The 17,666-nt window shown below is 41.6% G+C and overlaps 1 protein-coding gene across 1 annotated transcript; it reads left to right on the top strand.

Annotated features, from left to right (window-relative positions):
- The first annotated feature begins 3,901 nt into the window (after positions 1-3,901).
- On the top strand, positions 3,902-4,864 carry LOC108440377 (olfactory receptor 52K1-like). Its single transcript, XM_017719217.1, has one exon. The coding sequence runs from the start codon at positions 3,902-3,904 to the stop codon at positions 4,862-4,864; it is 963 nt and encodes a 320-aa protein (XP_017574706.1).
- Positions 4,865-17,666: the final 12,802 nt, after the last annotated feature.

Here is a 17,666-nt window from a genome sequence, read left to right as displayed (position 1 = left end):
ATCAGTTGGGCCTGTCTAGTGTGTCACGTGGCGATTCACAAACAAACATTGTGACAGTCGCTCTTTGAAAGTAGCCAAAAAGTAGTGCATTACTTTTCAAAAGGTTCACATGCCAGTTTGCATGTGAAGATAATTCTATTAATAACTTACATGGGCTTACAACTGCTCTTCTAATACCAGCTACAGAGACGTACAAAGTATTGACTAATGACATGAAGCAGGGAGTTGGTAGCCCGGCTAAGCGACTGATGCATGAATGGAGTAAACTGTGCATTGAGAATGCCATTTTATACCACAAAACCAGTCACCGACGCCAGTTTGTACTTCCTGCTCAGTATAAACAGATGGTCCTGATCTTGTATACTTGTAGCTTTTCATTTGTGTGTTTCCTTCTGGCACAAGATTAAATGCAGTGTCTTGTTCACACAATCCTGGGCCTGACAGTCGCTCTATGAAAGTAGTCAAAAAGTAGTGCATTATTTTTTAAGAGGTTCACATGCCAGCTTGCATGTGAAGATAATTTTTATTATATATAAATATATATAATATATTAATAACTTACTTGGGGTTACAACTGCTCTTCTAATACCAGCTACAGATTTTATTTTTATTACTGTATCTTATGTAATGATATTTGCTTCTGTAATGAAATCAGGGAAGTCCAGCATGAAGGCCATCAACACGTGTATAACACACATAATCGTTATGGCATTTAGTTTAATATTTGTTTTGACAGCTTTTTTGTCATATCGAATTAGAAATAATTTTTCTGCCAACAGCCGTTTATTTATGTAGTGTTTTTTACAACAGATGTTGTCACAAAGCAGCTTTACAGAACAATCAGTATTACAGAAAGGAAGAAAAAGAAAAATCCGGGTCCAAGACCCCACGAGCAAGCCAGTGGCAAGGAAACACTGCCTAAAAGAGGAAGAAACCTTGAGAGGAACCAATACTCAGAAGGGGAACCCATCCTTTTCTGGTCGACACCGGATAGCAAACATTGTTACTATGAAGTATTATAGAACAAAGTGGGGGAAAAAACGAAAGCAGTGGCTAATTTGATTAGCTTATGATTATGCAGCAGCAGCAACAGCAGTGCTCAAGCTGATGGCTGGTGAGCAGTGGCACCCGATCAGGGTAGAAGGGCCAACAGCATCAGACGCACAGGATGGGCAGCTGTTCAACTCGGCAAAGAAAAGAAGAAAACACAGAGTGAATTCTGTAAAGAATCACTGATCACAGATTACAGTGTAACAGAGCAGCAGAGACTCTGGCAGGTCTAGATCTGACATGGAAGACCAATTACCAAAGGCTTGACTATACAAGTAAGATTTTAGCCTAGACTTAAAGACTGAGGCTGTGTCAGAGGCCCGAACATTAAGAGGAAGATTATTGCAGAGCTGGGGGGCTTTGTCTGAGAAAGCTCTCCCCCCTGATGTTACTTTATTAATTCTAGGTACCAGTAGTAAGCCAGCACCTTGTAATCTAAGTAGCCGTGATGCTTCATAGTAGGAGAGACGCTCATTCAGGTACTGAGGGGCAAATCTGTTTAGAGCTTTATAGGTTAATAATAGAATTTTATAATCAATGCAAAATTTAACTGGTAACCTGTGTAGGGCTGATGAAACTCGGCTAATATGGTCAAACTTTCTGGCTGTTGTGAGGTCTCTGGCTGCAGCGTTCTGAACTAGCTAAAGCTTGTTGAGCCTTGAAGTAATAAAGGCATGAACTAACTTTTCTGTTAGTTCTGTAGGGATAATGCATTTCTTAATTTAGCAAATTTGTGGAGATGCAGGAAGGCTGTTCTAGGGATATTAGTTATATGTGCATCGAAGGACAGATCAGCGTCTATCACAACACCAAGATTTTTAACAGATGAGCTTGATGCAACTGAGAAATTGTTAAGTTTGAGGTGAGTTAGACAGTTTGTTTCTAGCTGCTTTTGGACCAATCCGAGTTAAGTAAGAGAAGGTTACTCGACATCCAGTCCTTTATGTCTTTAAGACAGTCCTTAAAAGCGAAATGTCTTTAAAGCTACAGTTATAGTCATTATCTTCGGCTTCACCTTTAGATCACTGAATTTTGTTTAAAGGGTACAACTGTGTCTTACTGTCTTACATTCCTGTGTCAATGAAGGGGACAATTTTTTACTGGTAGTTTTTTCCTTCCAGAAAAATACATCTTCACAAAGTGATTCCTGCTTTTGCATTTAGCACAGTTCATGTCATGAGGGCAGGGCACTGTCTAGGTTCATGATAGCGCTTGCATTCAAAACCAACCGCATTCCTGTTTTCCGTGTTGCCTTTTGAGCCTGTTTTGTTTATAGCATCCAGAAGAACAATGTTGAGTGACAAACATGCAGCACTTAAAGCTGCGCTCCTATCAGAAATGTTCTTGTGCAGGAATAGCTCACTAGTATGGCACATTTTTTACAGCAAAATCCAAAGTCGGCTCACTGTCTCCAAGTAGTTCCCTCTCCTGTCTTGTCATGAACCCCAAATTCCATCATGTTTTATTGCATATTTTACTACTATGAAGTTTTTATTTACAAGTTATGAAACCATCAAAAGGTAACCCCAGGTTTTGCATGCAGTAACAGAATACATACCCCCCATTTTCCTTCTTTTTGGGTGTGCAATATTCATTAAACGGTTCCAAAACTACTTTAGTTTGTGTTTGTTGGCTTCTTTCTCAATTGTGAATATATTGTGGACATCTGTAGCTTGACATTTAGCCGTGTGTTCTGCTGGTACCATTTTATATTGAAATAAAAATGCTGAGAAATATAAAGCAATAATAGGACAAGTTCTGTTTTTCTCTTTTAGCTGCTATACTCCACATACACCAGCCTGTACAGGTGCAAGGCCTTTTTACCTAACCTGAGCTGTATTTATAACAGGTAAATGCTATAGCTCACACAGTATATCATTACACTGACAAGTGAATTAAGGTATAACAAGTTAATTCAGTTCTCAGACTGTGTTCAGGCTTTTTAGTATTATAAAGAGCTTCCAAAGCACCAGTGTGACCAAGTAATTGCTGATTCTACCACACACACATGTCCAACACAAACTTGAAATTAGTGCATTTACAATATGCCTAAACCTGGGAGACAGCACATCTCAGTTTTCCCAAAAGATTATAGAAATATCAACCTTTCAAACTCAAACATAAGCCTAAAGAGCCTTGTTTGTAGAGCAGACCTCATAATAGGCAGAGTGCAGTATATTTCTATGTGGGGAGATGAAGAGGGAATAGATATTATCATAGATATTTCCATGCCAACTCAGAAACCTGTAAGAATACAGCATAACCCCATGAGACAGTCACAGAACTGACTGTATATAGAGGCCAAGACAGATGCTGTATGTAGAAGCAGAGACAAGATTTAATCAGGTGTTATGAAAAAAAAACTGTGGCTGTGCAAAGAGTAACAATTCAGTGTTCTGAAGAATGTTTAAGTGGCTTTGCACAAAACAGATTATAGTATATGTCTAAGTAATATTTTATATCATACAGCTTTCCTTGCAGTATCATTCCAGAATAGTATCTTCAAATTATGTGCAAACATATATGCACATTGAATGTGTCAGATGAATGTCAGATTGATGTTTAAATATGACTTTTTTTAATGTTCTGATGGATGGCTTCACATCAATCTAGATAGTATAAATTATTATTAGTTATTCAATATAAATGAGAATAATTCAAATGCAATGTAATAGCTGATAAAATTGTCATTGGCATTTAGCTAGCATTGTAGTACTGGTTGCACCAAAAAAGTGATTCACCAAATGAATCAAATTCATCATCTAAAATAACTGAAAGCAGTGACAAAATCTTAGTGTTGTGTTTAACTGTAGCAAGTCTGTCTTTTTAAAACATAAAAGCTGACTGTACCATGGTGTTGAGCAGCATGCAAGATCTTTTTGCAGATAATGTTTCATTCACTACATTTAAACTGAATGGTTTCTATTCTTTGGGAGAATGGCGGCGCTTTCTATTCATCCCATATTTCTTTATGCTTTTATTGTCTACCACCTCCAACTGCATTCTGATATATTTAATTACATCTCAGAGAGCTCTGCACTCTCCGATGTTTGTATTAATTGGTCTAATGGCCATCGTGGATGTGTTTATTCCAATGTTTTCTGTACCACACATGCTGCTCAGCTTTTTATTTGACTGGAATCAGATTTCACTTGTTGGCTGCTTAATGCAAATGTTTTGCAATCAGTATGTTGCTGCATATCAGTCTACTTTACTGCTGTGGATGGCTCTGGATCGGTTCTTTGCTATATGCAGACCTCTTTCTTATCATAGTTATATGCAAATTCCCAACCTTCTAAAGTTTATGTTTGTTCCCATACTTAGAAATACACTCTTAAATATATTAATAGTTTCTTTGGCTGGAAAACTGCATTTTTGTATGAAAAATGAGATGGATCACTGTTTTTGTGAACACATGGGGTTGATCCAGCTTGCATGTGAAGATACTTCTATTAATAACTTACTTGGGCTTACAGCTGCTCTTCTAATACCAGCTGCAGATTTTGTTTTTATTACTGTATCTTATGTAATGATATTTGCTTCTGTAATGAAATCAGGGAAGTCCAGCATGAAGGCCATCAACACATGTATAACACACATAATTGTTATGGTGTTTAGTTTAATATTTTTTTTGACAGCTTCTTTGTCGTATAGAATTAGAAATAATTTTTCTTCCAACAGCCGTACTTTCATAAGTACAATGTACACACTTTTTCCAAGCTGTTTCAATCCAATTATTTATGGAGTGAGAACAAAAGAAATAAGGCAGCAGTTACTTAAATTTTTTAACCGTGTGAAAGGCTCACCACATTAATCCAGTGATATAGGCTTCAGCATTGTTATCCAAACCTGTTCAGTAGTTGTGTCACTGAGTTTAGACTCTGTGAAGTGCAGGTTGTTTAATGTTATGGGTGCCAGAGTTTGGACCTTTTTGCAGATATATGGTATCTGCTATTTCATATGTTGAAAGGCATTCAAATTAATAAAATGATTGCTTTGTTGTTTTTATTATTATACATTTATTTTATAATGATATTTTTTTATCTGTGTTTATTTTCAGTAGTATGTTAGTGACTTCACAAAAATGTAATATAAGACAAAAATTAAAATGAGAAATAAGACAATAGAATGAATGAATAAATATATGCGTTATGAGTCCATAAATGAAAGTGACATTTTATTTATGAATTCTAATATGCATTTGGAGAGATTTTTTTTCCTGACAGCTGAGTGTGTGTTCAAGGTTTGAATACACCTGGCCAAATTACATGTTTCTTTGATTTTCTAAATGGAAATAAGTTATAACACAGTCTGTTTTTAACACTTTTTCTATAAAGACCAAAATTTATCTGCCATTTTTCAAGTTTCACGGTACATTTTTCAAACAGATCAAATAAAAGGTTTTGTTTTACATATGTGTTTTATTCATTATTTTTAAGCTCTTTGGGAATACATGATAGATTATAGCTACCTTTTTTTTTAACAAGAAATTCAATATATAGTGATATTGTATATGTTTGGCCTATTTAGTTTTTCAAATAGTCATTCTGCTATTAATTTATTAAACCAGCCATTAGGGGTGTACTTTGTGTACTTCTGGTGCCGGTCCCAAGCCCTGATAAATGGTGAGGGTTGCGTCAGGAAGGGCATCCGGAGTAAAATTTGTGCCAAAACTATCATGCGGATCACAAATATTATTGCCATACCCCATCGGTCGAGGCCCGGGTTAACAACGACCGTCTCCGGTGCTGTTGACCAGCAGGGTGCCGGTGGAAATTGGACTACTGTAGGTCGAAGACCATCAAAGAGGAGAGGAGGAAGGTGGGTTAGAAGGCAGCGAGAGAGAAGGAAAGGCAGGAGTGTGGAGGTTAGAGTAGGGACTCTGAACATAGGGACAATGACTGGTAAAGGCAGAGAGCTTGCAGACATGATGGAGAGAAGGAAGGTAGATATTCTGTGTGTCCAGGAGACCAGATGGAAAGGAAGCAAGGCCAGGAACATTGGAGGTGGATTCAAACTGTTCTATCATGGTGTAGAGAGGAAGAGAAATAGAGTAGGGATAATCCTAAAGGAACAGCTTGGGAAAAGAGTTCTGGATGTAAAGAGAGTGTGAGAGAGGATCATGAGCCTGAAGTTGGAGGTTGATGGTGTAATTTTGAATGTGGTCAGTTCATATGCACCACAGGTTGGTTGTCAGTTAGAGGAGAAAGAGGAATTTTGGAGGAAGATGGATGAAGTGGTAGATGGTGTCCCTAGAGAGGAGAGATTAGTGATTGCTGCAGACTTCAATGGACATGTTGGTGAAGGGAACAGAGGGGATGAAGAGGTGCTGGGTGTGTATAGTGTGAAAGACAGAAATGTGGAAGGTCAGATGGTTGTAGATTTTGCAAAGAGAATGGAAATGGCTGTGGTGACCACGTATTTTCAGAAGAGGGAAGAACACAGGGTGACATACAAGAGTGGAGGGAGGTGCACACAGGTGGATTATATCCTTAGCAGGAGATGCCACGTAAAGGAGATTGGAGATTGTAAAGTGGTGCCAGGGGAAAGTGTAGCAAGACAGCATAGGGTGGTTGTCTGTAGAATGAGATTAGAAACAAAGAAGAGGAAGAGAGTGAAGACAGAGCCAAAGATTAGATGGTGGAAGCTGAAGGAGGAGGATGGTTGCAGGCAGTTCAGGGAAAAATTGCAACAGGCCCTTGGGGGCAGTGAGGAGCTACCTGAGGACTGGGAAACTACAGCTAAGGTGGTGAGAGAAACTGGCAAGAATGTGTTGTGTGTTTCGTCTGGTCAGAGGAAAGAAGACAAGGAAAGTTGGTGGTGGAATGAGGAAGTCCAGGAGAGTATTCAGAAGAAGAAGGCAGCTAAGAAAAAGTGGGATAACCAGAGAGATTAAGGAAGTAGGCAGGAATACTGTGAGGCTAGTCGCATAGCGAAAAGAATGGTGGCAAAGGCAAAGGCTCAGGCCTATGATGAGCTGTATGAGAGGCTGGACAGTAAAGAAGGAATAAAGGACTTGTATCGTTTGGCTAAACAGAGAGATAGAGCTGGAAATGATGTACAGCAGGTTAGGCTGATAAAGGATAGAGAGGGAAATGTACTAGTGAGTGAACAGAGAGTGTTGAGTAGATGGAAGGAGTACTTTGAAGAACTAATGAATGAGGAAAACGAGAGAGAGAGGAGGACAACGGGGGGAGAGATAGTGGATCAGGAAGTGCAGAGAATTAGTAAGGTGGAAGTGAGGGCAGCTTTAAAAAGGATGAAGAATGGAAAGGCAGTTGGTCCAGATGACATACCTGTGGAGGTATGGAGATGTTTAGGAGAGAAGGCAGTGGACTTTTTCACCAGGTTGTTTAACAAAATCCTGGAGAGTGAGAGGATGCCTGATGAGTGGAGAAGCAGTGTATTGGTCCCCATTTTTAAGAACAATGGTGATGTGCAGAGGTGCAGTAACTACAGAGGTACAAAGTTGATGAGCCACACCATGAAGGTATGGGAAAGAGTTGTTGAAGCAAGGCTAAGGCGAGAGGTTCAGATCAGTGAGCAGCAGTTTGGTTTCATGCCCAGAAAGAGTACCACAGATGCAATTTTTGCGTTGAGAGTGTTGGTAGAGAAGTACAGAGAAGGTCAGAAGGAGCTACATTGTGTCTTTGTGGATCTAGAGAAGGCATATGATAGGGTGCCAAGACAGGAACTGTGGTACTGTATGAGGATGTCAGGTGTAGCTGAAAAGTATGTTAGGGTGGTGCAGGACATGTATGAGGATAGTGAGACAGTGGTGAGGTGTGCAGTTGGAGTGACAAATGGTTTCAAGGTGAAGGTAGGGTTACATCAGGGATCAGCTTTGAGCCCCTTCTTGTTTGCAATGGTGATGGACAGGTTGACAGATGAGGTCAGGCAGGAGGCTCCATGGACCATGATGTTTGCAGATGACATTGTAATCTGTGGTGAGAGTAGAGAGCAGGTGGAAGAGAATCTGGAGAGGTGGAGGTTTGCACTGGAGAGGAGAGGAATGAAGGGCAGTAGAGACAAAACGGAATATATGTGTGTGAATGAGAGGGTGGCAGGTGGAAATGTGAAGATGCAAGGAGTAGAGGTCGTAAAGGTGGATGACTTCAAATATCTTGGGTCAACCATCATCTGGAGATGTTTAAGGCTCTGGATATTGTGGGACTGTCATGGCTGACGCACCTCTGCAACATTGCATGGACCTCAGGAACAGTACCCTTGAACTGGCAGACCGGGGTGGTGGTCCCCATTTTTAAAAAAGGGGACCGGAGGGTGTGTGCCAACTATCGGGGTATCACACTGCTCAGCCTCCCTGGGAAAGTCTATGCCAAGGTGCTGGAAAGGAGACTCTGACTGATTGTTGAACCTCAGATTGAGGAGGAACAATGCGGATTCTGTCCTGACCATGGAACAATGGACCAGCTTTTCACCCTCTTGCGGATGGTTGAGGGGGCATGGGAGTTTGCCAACCCAGTCTACATGTGTTTGTGGATTTGGAGAAGGCTTATGACCGGGTTCCCCGAGATATCTTTTGGGAGGTCCTTCGGGAGTATGGGGTACCGAGGCTACTACTCTGGGCCATATGATCTCTGAACTCCCAGAGTGAGAGCTGTGTTCGCATACTCAGCATTATGTCAGACCCTTTCAGTATTAGCATTGGGCTTGGCGGGCTTGTGCCCTGTCTCCACACCTGTGCGTGATATTCATGGACAGGGTGTCAAGGCGTAGCCAAGGTCAGGAGGGCATTATGTGTGGAGGCTTGAGGGTGGCGTCTCTGCTGTTTGCAGACTATGTTGTTCTTTTGGCGGACTCACATGGCTGCCTCCTGCGCTCACTGGAGCAGTTTGCAGCTGAGTGTTAAGCAGTTGGTATGCGGATCAGCACCTCCAAATCTGAGTCCATGGTCTTAGCTCAGAAAAGGATGGCATGCCCACTCCAGGTAAGGGGAAAGGACTTGCCCCAGGTGGAGGAGTTTAAGTATCTTGGAGTCTCGTTCACGAGTGATGAGAAGAGGGATCGTGAGATCGGTCGCAGGATGGGACAGGCAGTAGCAGTAATGCGGTCACTGTGCTGGACTGTAGTGGTGAAGAGGGAGCTGAGCCATAAGGCAAAGCTCTCTGTTAACCGGTCGGTCTACATCCCGACCCTCATCTATGGTCATGAGCTGTGGGTAATGACCGAAAGAATGAGATCGCGAATACAAGCGGCAGAAATTAGCTTTTTTCGCAGGGTGGTGGGCTACACTCTATTTGATAGGGTGAACAGCTCAGCCATCCGGGAGGAGCTCGGAGTAGAGCCGCTACTCCTCCGCATTGAGAGGAGCCAGCTGAGGTGGTTTGGATCAGTGGCGGATGCTGGTCTTTCAAGGAGGGGAAGCTCAATTTCGGCCTACATCATAAAATGTGTCGGTTTATTTATACGTAAATTCTATCCTCCGTTCCTTTTCAAGAAAATGATCTGTGCCCCTGTCGTACCAACAAGGCGTCTTTTCCAGGGACTTGACTAGTGTCCTCTCAATGGCCAGCAGAGCTAGGCTGCTTAAACGGCCCTGGCCCATGGTGTTGCGGGTGTAAGTCTTGAGCCACTTTAAACAGGAGAAGCTCCTCTCTACACCTGCAGATGTAGCTCCAATCGTTGCCACTAATGACAATAGTTTGTACACCTGAGGCATTGCACTGCCCAACTGTCTTTCAGAAACAGCAAGAAATCACATAGCTTTCCCCTGTTGCCCTGCAAGTCCTGGTTTGAATATAGGACTTGAAGTTCAGACCTCAGTCTCCCTGAATCAAAGAACTGGCCAAAACTTTTCAGGACACTCTGAAATGCCTCGGAAACACTTGTCTCATCTCCACAAATTTCCCTGGATTGACCAATTCCAAGAAGCGCAGACTTTCCAAATTTGCAAAACGCCGAGGTAGCTGCTCTGTGAAATTGTCTAGGATGGCTATATACAGATTTCTGTAGCGCTCCTTGGGATCCTGTAGTTGTGACAGACAGCGTTTTCTCATGGGATTAGTTTGTGGGTCTGATGTGAGATCTGCTTCTTTGGCATAAACAGCTTGGAAGCCCCCTCTGACCTCTTCTCTTTGACAAAAGCAAGAAGAGACTCAATTCTTTTCTTGCAGTACAGAACATCCATAGCTCTCTGCTGGACAATGTCAAACACCACATCAGTCTCAGAGAAGATTTGTTCATATATGTACAACATGAACACAAACTCAAAATCCTCCAGTTTCATCAGAAGGCCTTTGGCACAGTCTAATGTGTCATCATCCATGGACTTATCTGCAATGATCATCTCAAAAGTTTGCAGGAGGGCATCATAATTGTTTACCACAGTGCTCACTATCCGTGATGTGAAATTCCATCGAGTAGGAGCATTTCTGGGCAACCTTGAGCAGCCTGCAGACTCAAGAAAAGACATCCTCTTTGTGGATTTTGAGAAAAATATGGCAAACCCAGAGAGTGATGCAAAAAATATTCTGCACTCAGATAAGCATTTAGCCCCCTGAGACAGAACCAGATTCAGTCTGTGTGCATAGCAATGCACAAACATTGCACTGGGGGCTATTGCTTCAACTTTGGCCTGCAAACCATTGAGAGCTGAAGCCATGACAGCAGCCCCATCATAGGTTTGCGCCACAAGTTTTTCCCTGAAATTGTAGCCCTGCATGTTCTCATTCAAGACTTCAAAAACAGACTGAGCATCTCTTCCCCAGAAACATCAAAAAATCCAACAAAGCACTCCTGAATTTTACCTGTCCTATCCACATAGTCAACAATGACAGAGAGTTGAGCATGGCAAGCTATATCAGATGTTTCATCCACCTGCCATGCAAAAAAGGGAGCAGCCTGGATTTCATCCTTGATCTCATCAGAAACAGTGGCTGAAAGAGCAGAGATCAAGTCATTTTGGATTGCATGGGACATACCAGAAAACACAGCTGATGACTGGAATTGTGTGGCCAGGACAGTCATATTTAGCTAATGTTTCATTATACTCCCTGTAATTCCCCTTGTTGGATGAATCAACACTCTCATCATGCCCCCTAAATGACAGCTCCTGAAGGCCAAGCAAGGAAGTCACATCAATAAGGCAGTTTAAGAAAGCTCTGTTTTGTTTAACTGCTTCATTATGTTTTGCCACTTGAATGCGAGCGCCTTCATTGATTGCATGCTCAACCCTGACTCTGCCCAGGCAACTTAACCTTGCACATGCACTCACATGTTCATTGCTTTTTTCATGCCTTTTGTATGCCCTGTCAAAGTTGGACAGATCCCCAAAACCCACTTTTGACCAGACAACACATCCCCGAGATGGTTTCTTCAAGAGGCATGGCCAACAGTACATTTTGTTACAGCACTTCCAATCAGCCAGCTCAATTTGTCATACAAGGACAGCTGAAAAGACCTGTTACTTTTCCCCAACTTTTGCACCAAATTAATCTGAGGAGTTGATCTGCCCTGCTGTTTAACTCTTACGTTTTTCTTCGTAAGGAAGACTATAAAATGGCTTCGCCAAAATCCGGTCCACAACATTCAAAATGTCTGCCATTCTGTGTAACTTGCTACGTAGCTAACTCGCTAGCTGGGACTGGCGCGAGGCTAGTGTGAAGTGTGTCCGCCTGTGAGTGCTTTGTGACGTTGGAGGGGCTCAGCAGCACCCGCTGGACAGAAACTGCGATAGAAGTCAGAAAGAGTGATAGAAGTCAGTCTCCAAACACAAGCAGCTACAAAAAAACACCAGAAATAGAAGCTCGATTTGTCGCTAGTCGTTTTTAACAAAGAAAATGCCGCTAAGAGGATTAGGAAAGTCTCCGGTTCAACTTAGAACAGAATGAAAATTTAAAAAATTAAAATGAAATGCTCCCATGGATGTTTACACCAAAAGATCGCTGATTCGCTCATTTCGCTGTCAATCAAAAAGGAATTCAGCCTCAGACAGATCATCCAATCATCATGCAGAACCTGAGCGTCCTGGCCAGCCGAGGCCAGCCCACTGCCCCGTAGACCCCCAGAGACGCTGAGCGTCCGATGGGGGGGGACAAAGCCCAGCATTTATCCAATGACTCGTCTCGTTTCGCTGCACTCTTTGCTTCGCTATTGAACTCTGTAGACGTTCAGCGTCAACACTGTTTAAAGCACCGTGAAGCTGCGGGAATGAGTGAGAGGAAAGCCGCGTCGTTACCAGTGATAAGAAGCTGATTCTGAACAAAAGTTGAGTGCGTTGTAGCGCATATTTAGTCAATGACATGTACACAGAATAGTATATATTTGATCACTTATTTTTTACATTTTAGGGGAAGCTGAGATTCCCTTGCAGTCTTAGAGCAATCGCCACTGCCCTGGATGCCTCCTGGTGGGGGTGTACCATGCATGGCCTACATAAGGCAAGTTTCTTTATTTTCATGTTCAAACAAACACAAACCAAACCATGAAAAACAAAGCTATGCTGGCCACTTTTATAGACTTTTCAGTCTCTGTCTGGAACTTTTCTTTGCTCTTCAGTCTTTTGCTGCTGCTGCTTGTCCCTCTCTCTGACTCTGTTCCCTCTCAGCTCTTTTTAAAGGCACTCTTGCTGCCAGCCAGATGAGAATGACCTGGGTCTCATTAAGCGCAGTGTGAGCACCAGAGCCGAATCGAGTGCTCACAGCTCTCGCAGCCGTCATCGTCGGGCCCGGGGGAAACAATAGAAATCAAACAACAGAGCTGAACAAAGAAAGACAGCAAAATTATGGCTGAAGGAAAAAAAAACAAAGCTGAAGTTGACTTTTTTCACCGGTGGTGAAAAATGTTGATCTAATTTTCCTGTTCCACCTTAAATGGTGCAGCAGTTACATTCTGGCACCTAACAGCTGCACCATTTAAGATGGAATGGCAAATTCCAATATGAAGGTTGCAGATAACAAGTAAACTTCAGCCTCATGGTGAATGTTGCGCTTGTTTTCCTTGCAGAAGCTGTTAAAATCAGTCAAACAGAGAGAGTTGTTTCTTTTATTTTGCCAACGTGAGGAAACAGATCAGTTCGCCAGTTGAGTTTCTCCATTAAGAGTAGCGAGGGTGCATTGACACTGTTGATGCTTAGCTTGTTTCCACCTTATGGAGGCAAACTTGAACTCTAAACGCTTCACTTGTCTTCCAAAATAAAATGAACTGAGCATAAACACAGTGACGGACATCTGACAATGGTGCTGTATGTCAGAGTTATGGCAGGAACAATTCCATCCACATGTAAGGAACAGACAGTGTAGCAGGCTGCAGCCAGATGCCTCTCCACAATTCTTACACCTTGGGTCTTGAGTCTAGGGCTGAAGACAGAGTTAAAGTCCAAGGCATTGGTGTTGAAGTCAAAGTTTAGTCATGAGTCACAAATTGAGAATTTTCCTGTTGTGGGACTAATAAAGGACTGTCTTATCTTAAGTCTTTCTTGATTTTCTCAAGTCAAGTCTCAAGTCATCAAATTCATGAATAAAGTCTGCTTTTTATATCTAAGTATAGTTACATTATCTGTTTAAGGTGTTTTTTGAACATTTAATATACAACCCCAATTCAGTCACTGCATCACACACCACTGCATTGCACATTATTAAAAAAGCAAACTTATAATTTCTTTATTGAAACATTCACTTTTCAATTCACATATACAACCCCAATTCCAATGAAGTTGGGACGTTGTGTAAAACATAACTAAAAACAGAATACAATGATTTGCAAATCCTTTTCAACCTATACTCAATTGAGTACACTACAAAGACAAGATATTTAATGTTCAAACAGATAAACTTTATTGGTTTTTGCAAATATTCACTCATTTTGAATTTGATGCCTGCAACACGTTCCAAAGAAGTTGGGACAGGGGCATATTTACCACTGTGTTACATCACCGTTTCTTTTAACAACACTCAGTAAGCGTTTGGGAACTGAGGACACTAATTGTTGAAGCTTTGTAGGTGGAATTCTTTCCCATTCTTGCTTGATGTACAACTTCAGTTGCTCAACAGTCCGGGGTCTCCGTTCTCGTATTTTGCGCTTCATAATGCGCCTCACATTTTCAATGGGAGACAGGTCTGGACTGCAGGCAGGCCAGTCTAGTACCCGCAGTCTTATACTACGAAGCCATGCTATTGTAACACGTGCAGAATGTGGCTTGGCATTGTCTTGCTGAAATAAGCAGGACGTCCCTGAAAAAGACGCTGCTTGAATGGCAGCATATGTTGCTCCAAAACCTGTATGTACCTTTCAGCATTAATGGTGCCTTCACAGATGTGCAAGTTACCCATGCCATGGGCACTAACACACTCCCATACCATCAGAGATGCTGGATTTTGAACTTTGCGCTGATAACAATCCGGACAGTCCTTTTCCTCTTTGGCCCGGAGGAGACGACGTCCATGATTTCCAAAAACAATTTGAAATGTGGACTCGTCAGACCACAGGACACTTTTCCACTCTGGGCTCGGGCCCAGTGAAGCCGCCGGCGTTTCTGGATGTTGTTGATATATGGCTTTCGCTTTGCATGGCAGAGTTTTAACTTGCACTGAATTTCTGAGCCCATGTGGTAATATCCGTTACAGAATGATGTAGGTTTTTAATGCAGTGCCGCCTGAGGGGTCGAAGGTCACAGGCATTCAATGTTGGTTTTCTGCCTTGCCGCTTACTTGCAGAGATTTCTCCAGATTCTCTTAATCTTTTGATGATATTATAGACTGTAGATGATGAAATCCCTAAATTCCTTGCAATTGCATGTTGAGAAACGTTGTTCTTAAACTGTTGGACTATTTGCTCACGCAGTTGTTCATAAAGTGGTGAACCTCGTCCCATCGTTGCTTGTGAACGACTGAGCCTTTCAGGGATGCTCCCTTTATACCCAGTCATGACACTCACCTGTTTCCAATTAACCTGTTCACCTGTGGAATGTTCCAAACAGGTGTTTTTTGAGCATTCCTCAACTTTCCCAGTCTTTTGTTGCCACTGTCCCAACTTCTTTGTAACGTGTTGCAGGCATCAAATTCAAAATGAGTGAAAATTTGCAAAAAACAATAAAGTTTATCCGTTTGGACATTAAATATCTTAGCTTCGTAGTGTATTCAATTGAATATAGGTTGAAAAGGATTTGCAAATCATCATATTCTATTTTTATTTATATTTTACACAACGTCCCAACTTCATTGGAATTGGAGTTCTAGATACAGAGGTTGTACTAAGACAACAAAATGCAGTTAGCATCTACGAAAAGTGCAAATAGTAGCATTATCCCAATGAAAGTTATATGTTTGTATGTTTGAAAGTATATGTTTGTATTTCCTTCTATGGTTAATTGCCTAAATGAAAGCCAGGAATCATATTAGTTAACACAGCATGGAAATTGTATCAGAATCGGAATCAAGCTTTTTGGGCCAGGTATGCTTACACATACAAGAAATTTGGTTTAGGTTACAGAAGCTCACAGTGCACAGTAACTACAGTACCTTGTGTTTACACCAAATGGGCTTGTAGAGTGTTAGAGCATCTTGAGATATACAACTATGCTGATACTGAAGAGGAAAGCAGAGAAAAACTTATATATATTATAAATATATTTACACTCCCAGTGGTCCATAGACTCGGCCTGTGATATTTGCATTAGCATCAGTCTTTGGTCAGTTTTCCCCTGGAATCTCAGGAGAAGTGCACCCTGAACATCCAGAGATTTGCTTGCTTGAAGGTTTGCTTGCTTGAAGAAAGATTCTGATTGGGTTCAGATTGGAAATGATCAGAGTTGGAGGTGAAGGTCCAACTCTGAAGTTGGTGATTGGCATTGCCAATTACCCATGATCCCTTTAGTGAATCAGGACTTCCAAGTTCCAATGCTATTTCACTAGTCCATAGTGCTTGTTTCAAGAATGCTTTTAATTTATCTGTTGTTACTTGTTATGTGGTGACTTACTTTACATGTGGCCCTCCTGTTGATTCTCTCCTGAATAATATGTGATTCCTTAGCTTGATCAAATCAAATCAAATTTATTTGTATAGCGCTTTTTACAGCAGATGTTGTCACAAAGCAGCTTCACAGAATTCCAGAAAAGACAAAGCCAGGGGCAACAGTGGCAAGGAAAAACTCCCTCAGAACTGAGGAAGAAACCTTGGGAGGAACCAGGCTCACCAGGGGGGACCCATCCTCCTCTGGTCAAACTACCTACAAGTGATTATACTACTAATATTAATAGCAGTAGTATTAGTAGTAGTAATAGCTAGGAGTCTATGAAAACATCAGTGTAGGGTGGGCAGCTAGTCCAAGGTAGGTGGCGGTAGCTGGTGTGTGGGTAGCAGAACAGCTCGACAGTCAGTCCTTCAGTGTCCGGCCGGACATGTGGGTGGTTGTATACTCTGAAAAAAGGCAGGGAGAGGGAATTTGCTTTATTCTGTCTGTTTGTACGTAAAACAGGGAATGTAAACATTTCATTGAACGTGAAAATCCCATTTTATAAATCCTTAAATGTAAATGTTCATGTATGTTTTAAGATGAAATACAAATCTCCTATACATGAGGCCCCCGCACATTGCTTCTGCAACAAATATTTCTGTTCCTGGATTGTATGTTAGCTCAGTGTTATAATGCTGCAGTATTATCATTAGGCGCTATATGTATGGTGACATCACAAAGATTAAATTGCTAGGAATGGATTTTGCTCTGTTTCTAGGGCAGTCTTTCTTGATTTGGGCATAGCAACAAGTCAATGTCCATCATAGATCCTGACACATGCCACAGCCCCCCAAAGACCCTCCTGTAGCCCCAGTGCTGTCTTTGGAAACAGTAGTTGGCACTTTTGTTTTTTTGTCTGGATTAAAGAACTTTAGTAAGGGTTCACCTGACAGAATACTGACTAACCATGTCCATTCACTGTGATGCTCAGGACCCCATTTGGACTCTCCAAAACGATGTGTTTAATGTGCACAGTTAACTGCTAGCCAGGTAGTCATCAGGTTGAATCAGCCAAAATTTAAACTCAGCCATTTCACCAGCTCTTCCCTTATTGGAATTTGATGTGCTCCCTGTTGATTTTACCCGAGGTCCTTTGGAGCCATACATACACATAATTTTGCTTTGTGTGAATGCAAGCAAGCAAGCAAGCAAAGTTTATTTATACAGCCCTTTTAACAACAGGTGTTGTCACAAAGCAGCTTTACAGAACAGTGAGTATTATAGAAAGAAAGAAAAAGATAAATCTGAGTCCAAGCCCCCATGAGCAAGCCAGTGGCATCTGGGGTTCAGTAACTTGTACACATTCAATAGAACTAATTCAATCACTGGGCTCCTTAGTTTTCTGCATTAACCCTAGGCCTTTTTCAGAGCTACAGGCACTCTGTGAAGAGCATGCATGACTGGCTTTGCATCCTCTATGAATTTAATATACATCTGCAAAATTTTGTCATTGAGGTATTCCTGAGCACCCTTTTGTTTACAACTCATGTAATTTATTGTGTAGACTCATTTCACTAGGCCTAAGCTCAGAAATGGCATGTTGCTTAACAGGGATTTATGTCCATTGGACACATGCATCAGAGGGTATGTGCAACTTCCAACAGTGACTTTGGAACTACATGTACCTATTGTCTCAATTTAAGGC

This window comes from Pygocentrus nattereri, chromosome 17, assembly GCF_015220715.1.
Source record: "Pygocentrus nattereri isolate fPygNat1 chromosome 17, fPygNat1.pri, whole genome shotgun sequence".
Classification (NCBI taxonomy): domain Eukaryota; kingdom Metazoa; phylum Chordata; class Actinopteri; order Characiformes; family Serrasalmidae; genus Pygocentrus; species Pygocentrus nattereri.
Note: the sequence above shows the minus strand (reverse complement) of the source record. Positions and strands in the feature narration are given on the sequence as shown.